The 16762-nt window shown below is 38.1% G+C and overlaps 1 protein-coding gene and 1 long non-coding RNA gene across 6 annotated transcripts; one reads left to right on the forward strand and one right to left on the reverse strand.

Annotated features, from left to right (window-relative positions):
- Positions 1–1019: 1019 nt before the first annotated feature.
- LOC126873761 (uncharacterized) lies at positions 1020–10250 on the reverse strand. Of its 3 annotated transcripts, none has more exons than XR_007692522.1 (5): positions 9579–10250; positions 6367–8491; positions 3913–4127; positions 3641–3843; positions 1020–3110 (listed from the first exon to the last, which is right to left on the reverse strand). It is a non-coding gene; the product is annotated as an uncharacterized LOC126873761 (long non-coding RNA). The 3 variants fall into 3 exon arrangements; XR_007692521.1 differs by having other exon boundaries at positions 1020–1941; positions 2961–3110; positions 3913–8491; XR_007692520.1 differs by having other exon boundaries at positions 3913–8491.
- On the forward strand, positions 3663–16678 carry LOC126873735 (uncharacterized). Of its 3 annotated transcripts, XM_050634925.1 has the most exons (5): positions 3663–3780; positions 10258–10374; positions 11187–11689; positions 12011–12537; positions 14189–16678. In XM_050634925.1, the coding sequence occupies exons 1-4, from the start codon at positions 3670–3672 to the stop codon at positions 12531–12533; spliced, it is 1254 nt and encodes a 417-aa protein (XP_050490882.1). In that variant the 5' UTR covers positions 3663–3669; the 3' UTR covers positions 12534–12537; positions 14189–16678. The 3 variants fall into 3 exon arrangements, with proteins under 3 accessions (XP_050490882.1, XP_050490881.1, XP_050490883.1); XM_050634924.1 differs by having other exon boundaries at positions 12011–16678; XM_050634926.1 differs by lacking the exon at positions 3663–3780 and adding an exon at positions 8250–8398 and having other exon boundaries at positions 12011–16678.
- Positions 16679–16762: the final 84 nt, after the last annotated feature.

Raw genomic sequence — 16762 nt, forward strand, 5'->3', positions numbered from 1 at the left:
ATTGCATCAGTAATCTCGAGTAAAGCGCAGTGCTCAAAGGGTTATAAGCTTTATATATACGTATATATATATATATATATATATATGAAGGATCGAAGAGACAATTTCTCTAAGTATAATAAGAAAATACAGCTTGAGAAACATAACTACATATCGATGATATCTTTGCAAAAATATCGATTTCCACGTACAAGGCATACCTCACTCCTTTCTATGTTCATTATGGTACATTACAATTGTCACGCTTGCACAAAATAAACTAATATTTATGATTGTAACGTTTACCTAGAATAACGCTATATTTATGTATACTCAATAAAAAATAATTCTCTTCTCGTCATCCAATATGATATTCAATGCAATAGAATATTTTTATATATTCTGTTGTAGTCACAACTGCTACATCGATTACATTTTTCTAAACCAGATAATTTACAAAAATTCGATTAAGAATCCCTAAAGTAGATTGAATCAGAAATTGCGCAGTGCTGGGTACCGAGAGGGAGTGATACGTCTTTGAAATGAAAGAGCGCCTGCGCTAGGAGCAGCACGGCGGTGGTCGGTGCAAGGAGGGTAACGGTGACCCAGGGGCGGCAGTGCGGGTTCAGGGGGCGGCGAGGGCAGGTGCCTCCGTTGGAACTACCCCTTGACAACAGCCCGCAGCCATTCTCACCTCCGGCCGATCTTACGTCGCGTAATTCTCCTTTCTTTCGACAATCGAACATCCGTCGATCGCGGTGATTCTCCTTCGTCTTGCTGGAACAAGGCTCACGCGATTCATTCAGGTAAACCGAACGAATCTAATGATAGTGTTTTTTTTTTTTTTATAATAATTACGTAAACGCGATAAATTGGTATTATTGCGAATGACACCTACAAACGATCTTTTGGCGGTAGTGCGCCTCTGGGAGCTTATTTGTTGCGCGTTAAGCGGCTCCGATTACATAGTGCTTCCTGTTGTGGCATTATCGTGACACCGGTGTAATTCTCCGCAGAGAAGAACCTGCAAATAGGCACGTATATAATCGTTGATTACTTACCAGTAAGTGAAGACTCATCGTAAGCAGCTTGGGATGCTGTGAACGTGCCACGTCTCGATGTTTGTTCTCCATTTATCATTTTCTTTGTCATTCTTATTTCTGTGGTTGATTAAAAATGTTCCTTCGATCGATTTCAAAATACGGTGCCGTCGAATCAACTAGATTTGGACGATGCCTGTTCTATTTTACTGTGAAAATAGGCAAGCAATTACGCAGACACGCGGCAAGGGGTAAGTTGCGATAATAAATTGGCAAGAAAATGTCTGACGAAATATCTAAACAAAAATATTCCCTCTTTGGAGGAAACGAGAAATAAAATAGGTGGGCGAGTTCAAAAGAATTATTCTTTTCAGTGCTCTCGGGATTTTATGGGTCATGAGGGACAATCCTATTACATCTTGCTGGATTTCCCTGTGTCTATACTTAATTCTCTCAGTGAGATTACTTTCCTCACACGTATCGTTATCCTAAGCTGAAAAACTCGTTTAATTGCGCCATTTAATTAAATCATCGTACTGTTAAAAGTATGTTTGATATAATGTTGCAAAATAAATATTCCTATTAATTCTAATGGCGTCCATGATACTAAAAGATACGCAGTTTTACGCTTTAACCGATTTATTCAAGGACAAAGGCCTTACCCAGCAAGATGAATCTATTCCGAAAGTAATTTATTGATAACAACGAGTTTCTTTGTATAAGACATAAACTCAATAAAAATTCAATGTTTTCGTTCAATTTTCCGATATACTACCTTATGTTTATACATGCGGCTAATCGATATTGTCCATATGTGTTTTCGGTCCATCGATTACAGCAATTAATCTTTCACGATAAAGGCTACATCGCGGTCAGCAAGTTTAATAGTTTGCTTTTAATAAATTCAGTGTACTTTGATATCCTGTGTAAAGTATTTTTACGGTACAATTAATTTGTCAACAACAGTTAATTTATCTACTGACAAAAGTAAGTTAAAATACTAAACGTTCATTTTATTAACGCTAAATTTGACGGCTTTTGTAATTTCTCGCTGATAAAATAAATCGCTTGCAAGAAAATTAAAGCGATAGATCGCTTATCTTAATCCCGATTAACGTTATTTTCTTGTTATAGTGCTATAATGTATTGCATCGTTAAAATGGCATCGGAGATCCCTCTAATTCTCAGCTAATGACGAAGGGCACAGAAATTATATTTTATTCATCGACGACTTTGTTGATAGTACAGGGTTAGGTAAGAGTGTTACAAACGCACGCTATCGATATTTGAAAGATAATGTGCTTTAGCTTCATCCTCTATGTATATAGGCAAAAGATTAAGTCATCCTAAGTTGCTTTATATTCTACGTAATTCTTTAACCTTTGAAATCACAAGTTCTCGAGCACTGAATATCTTGAATTTTGATCTCTAGTTCTTAAAAATATTAAATTCTTATCTTTTTGAAATTGTTTTGCAATTCTTAGAAGCTAAATCAGTATCATCCAGAAAATCTTTTAGGAATCCGTTTTCTAAAACTCGACTTCTTTTTTTTTGAAATGCCCTAAATACGTATTTAACTCAAAAATATCTATTACTTTCGAGCCTGAGTCTTCGACAAATTCTGTGCTCTACAAAAGTCTATAAAAATGTATAAAACCCTTAAAAGGAATGTGCTGGTCTTCATAGCATGTTCGTCATCTTTGTAATTATCCAATTAAATTTTCATTTATAATTTTCTATCTATCTTCCTCTCCCTCCCTCTCTCTCTCTCTCTTTCTCTCTCTCATGCGAAACAAGGTTGGAAGGTTGAAACAATTAGCGCGGGCGATGATGGATGTGTGTAACACGTGGACACATTCTGCTTGCCACGATAAACCAAAGTTAGACCTTGACTATGCACAGAAAGTGTTGGCTCTCTAACATTTGAAAGTTCAAAAGTACCTGTAATTATGTAATCATCGTCCATCGATAAACATCTGTGAACGAGCATGGAAATAAGATCTCGTGCTTTTAATGCTCGCTAATCGCACGTCAATTTATGTATTTCTTTTTCATCTTTACGATGTTTCCATGTTTCTTCGATTATTATTCCTGAAAAATGAAAACGTTCGATCAACTGTCCAGTCATTGTTGCAAATGAGTAATTGGAGACCGATCGTTGCAAATTATATGATTCACCGGGAATAAGACTGCAACTAATAATGTTTGACGTTTCTCGTCATTTTCTTAATTATTCAGCATTGGAATCAATGTCGTGTCTTAAACGAAGGTCGTTCATTGCTAAGGTCGTGTTAATGTCAAATCATGCGAAGTCGCGGTTTTGAAGATTATCTGCAGTCACACGGAAGTTATTTTAGAGATCGTCAAAGATCGTTTTACAGTTGTATAGGGTCGTTCCGAGGACACTCTATCTCACAGTTTTCGTTCATACGGCATAAAGATCGGGATAAACAGTTGAGTATAAAAAGGGAAATTTACAGAATAAATCATCGCAAGAAAGTTTTTAGAAATTCAATGAAAGAAGAAGCAATATCATTGAACATATTATGAACAGGGACATAGAGTCACGTGTTTTACGGCCGGCGGAGACCGACTGAGGTTCGAAAGTTCGTGCCACTTACACAATCATCTCTTGGTAATTAGTTTCAGCATGGAGTGCCCCGAAGCGATGGAACGAGGCCGGAACTTTCGTCTGCTCACCGAGGAAGAGCTGCCTCGACTCTTGGACTTCCTTGCTGGCTACCTGCCCGAATCCTTAAAGGTGCGTGCAATTTCCCTTTGAATTTGCTATGCTCACGTTTACGCACAAGAAATTCAGGAAATCCTGGCAGGACCACCGGAGTTTGTAATTTGTCTTGCCCTTAGAGTTTCTATTATGGATTACTGAAATTACCTATTTCAAATACTACCGTGCTCCATTTGAATATCATGGCTACTATTTCATTTTCTTCGTACCATATTTATTTATCTTCGTTCAATTTCGGATATTTAACCGTTATTTCGCAACAGTCTGTATATGACAATTTTGCTCAGAAGATAAAAGACACGAGACATTTCGAATGTATGTTAAAAAATGAAGAAATGCCAGATAGATAGAACATGTAAACTCTGAAGAGAATGGAATAGAGTTTTACGGTTGAAAGCTGTATAAGTTACATTTCTTCGTAATTAATGGTACTTTTTTTAATGCAAAAACCAATGAATCAGAAATTACGTGCCCTACGGAAAAACTTAATTCGTTTTGTTACACGTGCAAATTAGGTTTCCCCTGCTTGAAAATATTCCCCGTTCCTCTCGGATGTCGTGTTTTCGACTAATAATAATTCCAGCGATCGATCTCGAGCGCGTTTACATTTCGAAAAACAAAATAACCGGTTCCGAATAAATTATTCCAACGCTCGCATAATTACAGTGGTTCTCTGGAAATTACTATATTTTTTTGCGGCATTAATGCGAATACGTGAAAGGCGGCTGATTTACGAGATTCGCGGGCCAATTTTTGCGGACGAAAATTTAATTAAGAGCTTCGTGGCATCTTCTGCTCAAAAACGCGATTCTAAATCACGCTATGAGAGCCAGACGAGACCTTGAATTTGGTTAGAAATGCAGGCTAGGTGAACACATAGATCTGCGCTGCTGTAGAAAAGGTGACACGTAAATCTACGCGCGCAGAATGCACGACACGATTAATATCGCAAGGTTAAGGTCCTTGGAATTCACCGCGACGCGATAAAACAACCCACAAGGAATTTAGTGCGAACGAAGGCCAATACCTGCACGCGCTTGCCACCTTTAAATTATCGCTCCGCAGCCTGAAGTCCTTGGAAGACGTTCACGTTAGCTTTCTATCCTAAACTTGGAACACGATCGGCTCGAAGACGTTCCAAAATAGACCTCAAGTTGATCTAACCTTCGTCACTTTTTATGACTTTAACTTTCATGACTATACATACATTCGCATCTTCCGTGAACAAGCTGCATCCTTTCTACCCAGGCCTAATTTTTCTTCCCTATTTATTATACAAGCTCTTAACGATTTGTATTTATTATTATAAAAAGTTCACTATATCGCTTCAAGTCTAGAATAAATTTTTAACTTAATTAAATGTGGAACTAAACGGATGGTACATTTGAGAATTGAAATAAGAAATCCTTATGATCCTGACTTACACCAGCGCGATCCTTAGCCCGTCGATTATTATTCGATGTTACATGTCCCTAGTGTCCGAGATTTATGATAATTGGACAAATAGATCCTCGCAGGACCCAAGAATTAAAAGGTTCTTCGGAAAAGAGAAAAATTCGCTTTAAAGAAGTGCACGAATAAAACGTCGCACCTAGGGTCGCATAAACGATCTCATGGAGGATTAAGATAAACTTAAAAAACGATCAAAGAAAGGACGAGTGAAAGAAAGAAAAAATATTTGAGATAAATGTACAGTAAGAAGAGGAAATAGGGATACAGAATCTGTCGTGGAGTTGGGAGAAAATTGGCCGGGCGATAGGGGGAGGATATCCGCAGGACTCCCGAGGGAAGAGGGGGCGAGGATCGACAGGATGAGATTACCGGTGTAAAGGAAGAGATCCTTGCGTAGTATTTCCGCCGTAACCCGGTATAAGTGGTCGGCCGTTGTGCTAGGTTAGTGTCAAGGTCGTAACCGTGTACAGGTCGCCTTGTGCAACGGCGATATTCTCGCCGGGATATTTGCACGCAGGGTCGTAAAGTGGCGCGAGCAACGCGGCGTGATATTTTTTCTAAGTGGTACATAGAAAGCTAGGCACGTATTAATGTATGATACCAAACCGAGGCTGAAATCTCTTTGCTGACGACACGTTTCGATAGATCAATCGCGTGTGCACCGATTACGCGATGGTAAAACGTGTCCTCGTGTTCATCACCATCGCCGTACGTTCGCCACATTCGACCATGTGTATGAAGCTGATATTTTTTTGAACGGCTGTACCATAGTTCATTTTAACATCGCCATAAGAAGTTCACTGCGCACAGCCACTCAAAAGTTTCAGGACATCTGCTATTTTTAATAAATTTCGATATCTAATGTAGATTATAAATTTCAAATCACTTGACGTTGTACTTATCGATGAAGTACTTCTGTGAAACAGATTGCGTCCCCATGCATACATTAGTATCTCATGAATGCTAATCTCCTACACAGTCAGGGAAGTGTATTCGATATCCATTTGGTCGATGACAAAGAAACGTGTGAAAAGCGACGGAAAAAAAAGTTACTTTTTAAAATTATAAAAATATTTTTAACGATACTATCGATCACCGTTATCGGTCATTTATGATGCTATCTCGAATTATGAATTGCCTTCTACGCACGCTGTTGTAGCAACGTTCGCCGCATGTAGTGGCCTGACAAATCGGCAGGTTATGCACCGTGTACCGAATCTCGGGTGTCGGAAGTCTTGAAGCCGATCTTCACCGAATTCATTCGGCTGACGTCGTTATGACGTCACAACCACGATCGATATACACGGCGAACTGGAGAGACCACCTTCAGTGATACCAGTATCATCTGTATTATCAGTCTTATCGTTCAAGCGTAATCAGCATCTTAGTTCATCTTCATGATTTTGGTGTTTTCTTTCCGTTCATTCTCCTCGAGTATCTCACGTTCCGTTCCTTATTGTTACGCTGCGTCGTTATACGTACAGTTTGTTTTCATTAAGTTTACTCGTGCCGCTTCGTTCCTTTTCTTCATTATAGTGTGTTCGCGTTAAACATTTCATCTCAAGCATCGATTATAAGATCTTCCTCCTCTTTCTTTTTTGTAGCATGTTATACGCATATCTGTAAAATATCAATGGAAATAAGAAAGTACTATACGTAATTTTGAAGTTTCTTTCTAGGAAAGATACTACATAGTATGTATCTCGATCGAATAGTATACGTTATACGTATAACACAGTACATATCTATACTAAATGTCTCGTATCCATTTATTACGACCTCGACTATTCTCTTCGCACGTACTGCTGCAGTAATAGGTATTGATAGACGTTAAAAACACTCGAGTACCTATAATGGGAATAAGCAACAGTCTGTATACTATTTTCTGAACACCTGAGCACATAGATCGAAGTAATTTAAGATATCGTAATAAAGGCGTAATTGAAATTTGTAATCAAGACTGAATTGTGCATTATATAGTAAATCTGAAGAATTTCGTGTCAGCAATTTCCAAATATTTAAAGCTGAAAACGGCGGGGCAACGAATTTACAAAGAGACTCCGCCGGCATCGATCCATCTTTTTCTCTTTCGCCTTTCACTCTCGAGCCAGTGAGTTATCGATCTAAAAAGAGCTTTGTTTGTTGCTCGTCGACGGCTGGCGGGACTACCGGTGTTACGACTGCTGGCCACGCCACCTCAATTCCGGTACCGATGTGCAAGGTGTAGCGGAGTCAAGGCCAAGGTTGCGTTTCCATGATCAACGCACGGCGTTGATCTCGTAATCTCACTGCGATATCGACAGAGATTCGTTCTTGCGACACTCCATTGGAATTCGATGTTGTAAGCGTTTAACGTTATCGAGAAAGTCGTCGATTGCTTATCTGCGATCATAAGCTCTTACGTCTCGCATAACGTTCGTAATTTACCATTTGTATTATGCCAGGCATAAGCGATACACAATCCTCTCGCGTTTAGGCTTTCTTTGAAAAAGATGATCGAACGGTAGTTTTATTGCATTTTATTATTTTGCAAGCCTTATAGCGTACTTCACGATATCTTTCGAAAACTAACTAACAAAGATACAAAAATTTCGTAACTGGACACAAACCGTACCGTCTTTAATTCCTTGAATGCAAAATTCCAAAAGATGGTTCTGTTCAGATCGCAAGCAATGGTTCTCCGGAGTTATTTTTTCATCTTTTCTGCGATCCCGCTTCGCATTAGCAGTTCGCGCGATTCGGAAGAATTAACGATGACCATTGGTACTCGCGTTGTGTGTTATAATGCTTGGCCAGCATGAAACGATGGCGCATGCCGGCTACGTCATTTATCCTCGAATAAAGCTGTGCCAACCAACGAAAAGGCAAGGTCAAGGTTGTGTCCGGACGTGCACACGCGATGCTGTACGGCTTTTTCGAATCCGCATTTGAATCGATGCTCCTTGCACGCTTACAACGCGTCATGATGATCCTTAACGAGCAACGACAGCCTGTCTCGAAGAGGTTCGATAATGAGTAGCTTCGCCGGACCACTTTTTGAATCGCCTCTTTCTTCTTTTGTTTCCGTGACAAGTGGATGAAGCGAGAGAAACTCGAAGCCCAACATACATCATCTTTTCTTCCTTACATTAGCTCTTCGGCTTAGGGGAGATTGTCTACAGCGGTAGCAAGTGGCGATGAGGTAAGATAACTATAGTACACTACTAACAGCAGTGTACATAATGACACCATTTCGTTTCCTTTCTTTCATATAAATAGGTACAGTTAGTACGACCTGAAGAAATATCAATCAACTGTTCATAAAATAACGAAGTATTTCTGTTACGGTAATATTCTGCTTTTTGTTAAAACAGAATGTGTGATACGAAGCGTGAAACACGTATACGTTGGTTGCAAGTATATTCATTAAGGAAAAAGGAAAAATACGGTTATATATTAAAAATAATAAAGCTGCCAGGTCTCGTTTATTCGCCACGTTAACGCACGTTACGTGTTACTCTATTATTATCTCTAAACCGGGTAAATTAGCTTGCATGACTTTTATCTCGCTAGCAATTTGAAGTTTCTCCAATAACGTTGGTTTTTTTAAGGTCATGATAAGGTAAATAAACTTCTTTAGTTTCACTTTTGCCAGTGTATAATAAAAATGAAATTTTAAAGAGAGAAAGAGGAACTTTATCAGTGGATTTATTTTTAAGATTAACTGACATAAGGAATTAGATAAGAAGAGGCTGCTGAAACAAATTTACGTGTTAATATTTTACTGGATATGAAGATTCAATTTCTCAAAATTAATTTTATGTATACGCGGTGCGACACGTCGAGCGCGAAGAGAAGCATTTTCGCTCGAAAGACACCAAACGAATCGGGACAATTCCTGCAACTTTCTTATTTGCATCATCTCTCCCGGCTCTTTTCACGATCGAGCCAGTGATATGTAAATTTATGCCGGTCATACTTCACGCGATGCATGTGAAACATTTTATTATACGACATCTGTGCTCACAAAAATATTTCAAGTAAAAATGAGCACGCTTACGTTCCTTTTTCAGAAAACGAGATGCGGGGAATTTGCCTGTCTTTCATGCGGTCGAGGAAGCTAAAATTCCACACGCTTGACGAAAAAATAAAATGTAAAAAATAAAAATAATAGAAGAGATATCGGCAGTAACGGGTAAAACACTCGCGACTACGTGACGCTATTGGGTCGTATTCAAATTCCAAATTAAATTGACGTGTGAAATCGCTAGAACGTTCGCAGTGTATCGTGTATGATATTCGTCCATTCTGCCTGATGCAACGGTTATATAAAATCTAGGACAGACTACGACGTTCCGCAATACTGTCGATTATTTACTTACTTTCAACCGAGAGGTTGTTACAGAGCTGGTAGCTCGCATGATGCATCTGCATTCAATATGTATATTCTGCAATCGATACAGATATCACTAGAATTTTAAATGGTCGTCTGTTACAGTTATTGGCAACCATAGTCTTTTGTAGCAATATGATTCGATTTCGATGTCTGTTGGTGGCAAAAGTGGTCGAACGAATGGAACTCATCGTGACTATTTTCCCCCCCCTGCAAAATTGAAAATCATTACAATATTTGAGGAAGAAAAAGGGAATGCTTTAGACACGAACGTATCAGAGATAGCACGTGTTTTATTTTAAGAGCCGACGTCTGGAGCGTCGCCCTTGGCTAGATTACTCTTTATCTTGCAGCTTCCCTGTAAATATCCACCTTTTCATCTCAGACGTTGCCTTTAGTCAATGCTCACCACGGGAAAGAAATCCACCCCTTAACTACCCCAAGAGCTTGTACTCTTCTAATTCTTCCACGAGATGAAAAGATTTCCAACTGTTTCTTCGCGGATCCACAGCTTTGTAACTGCTACAGTGCAAAAAGATTACTTGTCATTTTGTCCGTTTACTTGGCAAGGTGGTTATTCAGCTGGGAAACTACTGGTTTGAAACAGAGTACAAACTCTTCGTCGATTGTTTGCAGCTTTTAACGTAACTGTCTTCTTTGTTTTACAGTTCCATCAGACTTTGTTGACCTACATGCATGACAGAGTATGGGATTTTAATTTCTACGTAGCTAATAACTGGCCCGAGGACGCGATCTGCTTACATTTCCCCGGAATGACATTATCTGTGAGTATAAAATAAATCTCCATTCGTTTCAAATTATACTTTAACCGCGACTGATCCTATCTCGCGACAGTCCACTTATACTACGTTTATTTCCCTCGAGTATATCAGGGAAAAAGATATCGAACATTGTCCGTGTAATTTATCTTCTTTCATAAATTTAAAAGATAAAATATTTTTAAATCGCTCCTGTGAAACAAAGTACTCGATGATTCAATTAAATACTCACGCGGATAAAAAATATAAAATTGAAAAAGGAATGTGTACCTATCTCACGAGCCTTTGGCAAATTCATCTTGTTTCCGAACGTATAGCGTAGAGGTGCAGAAAAGTTGGCCCAGATACTTGCTTGGCTTTCGGCCAATCTTTTGTCTCACAGCCTTGCCAGTTCATTACCTGACCTCAGTCGTGACTCTTCTAATCTACACTCTATCTCTCTCGATGTTCTTTACTTAATTAACGTGTCCGCAATCTTGTGCGTTCGATAACTTGTTACCGTTAAATTCTCTTGTCCTTTCCTGAAATTTGCCAATTCGTAAATCAAAACGCGTAAACCCTGATACTTTCCATTGTATTCATTTGTTTGATCGCATCGAAACCAAGGTGCCTAAATTCCCCAAAGGGACAAAGTTAAATTTCAAATGGGATTTTACGACGTTAAAAGTCGGGGCAGAGTAAATCTGAACGTTCGGCGACAAAACCCAATGATAAATAATTCATGCGCCCGAGGACAAGGCCTTTCACAACTTCCCTTAGTTTTAGCGCCGGTAGAAGACCAATCTCTTCTTTAACGTAATCACTTCATCGATTTTCAGCCTCATGGTTTGCTGTTCGAGAGCGTGGGCGTCTTTTGTCCTAACGACCGACTGGAACTACTCACATTATTGAGGAACGAAGATGTTTTGATCGATTGGTCGAAGCCTTTGTACATTAACTTCATACACTATGCCTTAGCGGAAAAGTTGACACATCTTTACGAGGGGATAGGAACTATAGAGAGGGTGGCTGGAGATGTCTACATGTGCGCGGACCCGAACAACCTAAACTGCGTGGAGGAAGCAGACGAGGACGCAGATCCTGACATACAAGTTCAACCGCTGAAAGCAGAACACGCCGAAGGAATTTATGAACTGTATCCTGCTAACGATATGGAGTGTCATGAAGTCTTCCTGCGGCTAATCAGAATCCTTCCAGCAGCAGGAGTCTTTGTTAAGGGAAGTTTAGCAGCGTGGATGGTCCAGTCTTACTATGGAGCCATGTTCTCCATGCAGACCAAGCCAGAATACAGACGGAAGGGCTACGGTACAAAATTAGCAAGGTAGACGAATCTTATCTTCTATTGTTATATTTTTATATCTTCGTGATATAATCGGATCATTGCTTGATGAACGAGTTTAACACTTTCACTGCTACCGACGTGATTGTTTGTTTCAAAAAAATTTGAGAAACTAACAACATGGTGAACACCCTACTCAGAAAAAGATCATTAGTATAATAATAAAGTCATTCCTGATAAAAATAGAATGCATTTTCAGAGGTAGATCGTCATATTCTAGTAGCAGCGAATGTGTTACGGTAAATAATCTCGAAAAAGTCTTACACCAACGATACTTCTCCATTCATAATAGTAAAATCGTAGGTACTTGACCAAAAAAGTCGTCGACAAGGGGTACCAGCCGTTCGTTGTGATACGTCCTGAAAATGACGCGAGTCAGAGTTTGTACAAGAAATTAGGATTTAAGAGGCTGTACCAAACCGTACGGATGTCGTTCATGCCGTCAACGTGGCAGGACGAAGAAACGAAGATGAACCGAGTCTTACGAGAGAACTTGGAGAACGCCGTCAGACAGCTAACCATCGAGCAGAAAGTTGCGGACGCGTTCAGAAATGAAGAAATGATTTCCATTACGGAAGAAACCATAGAAGGCAAGGAACAGATGTCGGAATGTCTGAACGAAACAGGGAATTTGTTGGTGGAGGAACCCGAGGAAGGATCCGAAGAGGACGAAAATCCTTTGGGAGAGGAGACAGAAGAAAGAATAATAGTGACCGAACTTTCGGTCGAAGGAAACGTCGAAGTAGAATCTGCTGATAATACCGCAGAAACTGCGAATGGTAGCAATCAAGACGATGGGGGAACAAATACTGGGGACGCGGAGTAATTAAGTACTTACATGTTCGATTATTCGATAAAAGGTCCATGATTTACGTCGAGTTGCTCGCTCGAGTGTACGCTTTTCCTTTCAAGGCTAACGGAGGAAAGAGAGCGATTGGTATACTAGCGAATTTTCCAGCCAAAAATTCTAACATTCAATTTATACATATAAAAAGCTGACTTGGAAATGCACTTTAAATAAGCTACAGTTCTTTAACAAAATTTTTCTTAATGCTTTTGCAAGCAAACTGAATCAAAGCAGCAACAATTGAAAGTATTAGTTGTGATATGCTTTTAGACTATTTATTCATTGATAGGTATGTTCTAAAGCGGTAGCCTTTTGTGAGGGAGAGCTCTCGAGCGACATGACACTAGGAAAGAGAAAAGAAATTATTTTAAGAAATTTAACGATTTTACGGCACCGCGTTCGTGCGAGGCTTCAATTCGAGTACGAAAGTGCGTAGATACGAGATTTACGTACGGGTTCCTCATATCAGACTGCTTGAAGTATGTCGTAAAGATCTCAGGAAACAGTTAGATGTATCCTTTGAATCGCCAAGTTTAGATTGTTTCAAAGTCTATCTGTACCTGTTGTATTTGGTGGATTCATTGTTTCAGATGTTTGGCCTTAAATATTTTAACAATTTGTGAGTACATCTGTGTGGAGTGTATTTGGAAGTTTACCTGAAATTAATCGTTCGTTTAATCGTCTTTTCAGGCTAATGGCAATTACAACTGATAATTCTTGACGAAATAATGCTTACGTGTTCTTATCGAGTAGTCTGTGAGTTATATAATAATTAATTAAACATAATTAACATGAATATTTAATGAGTATCGAAAGAAGAAAACTGAATGCGATCGACAAGCAAAGACACGAAGAACCTTTAGCGACCAAAAACTATGATAGACTTTGAATTATGAATTGCATATATACGTATCTAAACGATGAATCCTATAAATGGACAAAAAGAAACGAACGCGATGAATCGTCGTGGAACGCGCGACCGCTTAGAAATTTACGCGCTAAATCAATCTGTGATTATAATTTCCCTATATAAAGTAGCGTTTCGAACAAAAATTCAGAAGCCTCGTGCGACCTCGACACGCTTTCCTTAATACAAGTAGAAGCCAATTACTGTACCGGTGCGCTCGACCGTATTAAATTTCAGGTACGTTGAATTATGGGATAACAACATTGACTCGACAAGATTGAAACCAGGTAGTGAAAGATATTTCGTTCGAAAACTTATCTACGAGCTTCTAACGCAGCCTGCATGCGACGCTATGGCGTCATTTCGAAAGAGTAACTAATGCCTAATGTTAAGGCTCTGTTTCACAATCTGAAGAAATTATTATAATATTTTTTTATTCAATACAGAATAAATTCTATAAATACAAGAAGTAAATTCGAAGTAAGACCTGTGAGTATAGTGCACCGGCACAGCGATCGGTTTAGCGTGCGAGCCAATGATAATAATAATAATAAAAATAGTTAATAGCGATCATACAATTAATATTACTATTAGTTACAGAATATACATGTATAATATGAATATACGCGCAAAAAGGAAGCCCGATCAGCCCGGTTCGCTTACTGAGAAAATCCTTTTTTAGAATTTAGATCGTTACTATTTGTATCATTTTTTCTATATTTTACAGATACGTTTTATCAATGATACTCGACGTGGCAAACACGTGTGAAAGAACAGGTTTAAGAAGGTCGGTGCTGGGACGACCGGGCAGTTCCTCGAAGGCCCTCAATGTCCCTCCTTTATTTTGGATTTTCGACGTTTCCGGGGGCCAGCTGTGATATTTTCCTCACTCCACTTATGCTCTGGTTACAGTACCGACAAATTTAGATTTAGACAATTGATTGTTAATGGAACATGCTGGGACTCCTTCAATTCCATTGATATTTTGTCACCGACGTGCTTAAAATAGCGAATAAATTTGTTATTTCGTATTGTTTCAGTTATTGACTCTTAGAGGACCAAGAAAACCAATATATTGGCAACAGTGGCGTAAAACGTAACTCTCAAAATTATAGTGTCTTCAAATTCACCTAAAAATTATTATAACGTATGAAAAATTAGTGTCCTCTGAGTGTAAAACATTTTACAACAAAAATATGTCACGTACGTTACCTTGACCACGTTAAGAAAAAAGATAATATAATTCATATCCTAACTCCAGTTTAGATAATTACGAGCATAAAACTGGATATAAAATTGATAAATGATTGGTCGTTTAAACGTACGCGATAATGTACATGTTTAATATCTGGAAAGAATTCTGTGTACCTCCCTATATTGCTTAAACAGCTAAGCTTGTCAAGTTCGTTTTGCCAGTTTGAGTTGCAACGTTAATCATAACCTGATCCACAAACGGTCGCAATTTCGAATACTTTCTTACACTATGCACAAGCTCGAATAAAATTCGTAAATACGATTAAAGATGTGTAGAACGGTTATTACGAGAGATATGAATTTTCGAATCGAATAACACAGAACGAAAAGGGCACTGAATTTTGAAGTCCAATTAGTCCAAGATAATCTCAACTTCGAAAGATTTGCATACGTGACTTTGGGCACAAGAGAAAAATCATCGTAGTTCCTACATCTATAACTAGATAGCGAAGGTGGTTAGTGGCGCTATCGTCAGAACAGTTTTCCCTCCAATTTTAAGTTTGGCTGCGCAGTGCAATTTTCGATTCGGTTCGTTGACCGCGCCATGTCAATTATAATTCCGAGTGTGATAAAAGTGCTATTTCTTCCGTCATACGATCACTAATTAGTGCTAGAACATCGGTAAGATTCTGTTCTTTCTCAAAGACATATTTAAAGAAGCGTGATAACGTATAAATATTGGATAGATGTATGATCATACAATTTTTACAGACAGAGAACCCATCTCGATTCGAAACCCGGTTAACGGATGAATTAGCGGATCTATTTCTCAGCTCCATCGTATTGCCATTTGTTCAGTCATATCAAACAATGTTTATAAATTAAGGTAAAAATTCACGTAATATAGTTTTGATAGTCATTGATCGGCCTGGCGGAAAAGGATTTCCAGCAATTAATGACGTGTGTATAATTCGCACAAACTGATTTCTCGTAATGGCCGTACGCCATGTAATTCCGTTGCACAAGTTTCAACCAATTAATTGCAAATCATTATTTCCAAATACTTGCTAAAACAAGTAAGAAATAATAACAAATAAATTTTGGAAACTAATTTTTTAGACTAATAAAAAATGCATTTGACTTTGTATTTAAATTTTTTATCTTTTTTTATCTAGTCAAAAAATTTGATTTCGTAGCTCCATGCATTATTGATTACAGTTCCGAACACATTTCTTTTTGTTTGTATTTTTTGCTATAATTTAAGAAAATAATTCATTCTCATTTACATTCATTTAATCTATTTTTAAATGATGTCACGTTTTTATGAAACAATTGCGACGGAAGGACATGAAAGATGTCTGAATAGAAAATTAGGAAAGAAAAGAGCAACAACGAAATAATCACTGTAATTAAATCTATACACGCATGTACCTATTAGTTTGCTAATCGTAGCACCGTGCAAATCAATGTTTCGCGAAATAGGCCTAAAATCCGTCTATCGACATCTAAACATGTTTCTTCAACATATATTGTAAGTATATACATATACATATATATACATTAATATATGCATATATATCTGTATGTGTATATACATATATACATATATATGTATATATGTGTATGTATATATATTATGTATAGGAATATATATGACATATATATTCTTATATATTTCCTCGTGCACGTTGCCTTCCGCTACAACAAAATCTTTATCTGGAGCAACCACTTAAATTTCTGTCATATAATATATGAAAGTTATACAAAAACTGTTAAATAAATAAAAAGGGAATTATATCGCGAATGCAAAATTATCGGGTCTATTCATTATACGGAACGAGAAAACGAAGTTAACCTATAAAGCGTAATGCAGGGGAATGTAGCATGTCTATCACAAAGGCAGACATTGATTTTTGTAATTTGTGTGTTCGATAAAGGCAAGTATTTTCAACGCGTGAGATTTTTTATGAAAATTGGACATTGGAAATGAGCTTTGGATAATAAATGGAATAAATAAATATGATTTTCCAACGGTGGTGTGATTTATTATGCACTTTTATCGACACACTTGTCCATCTATATCGACCATGTTCGTTAAATTCGGAAT

The sequence above is a fragment of the Bombus huntii genome, chromosome 15 (assembly GCF_024542735.1).
Source record: "Bombus huntii isolate Logan2020A chromosome 15, iyBomHunt1.1, whole genome shotgun sequence".
NCBI lineage: Eukaryota > Metazoa > Arthropoda > Insecta > Hymenoptera > Apidae > Bombus > Bombus huntii.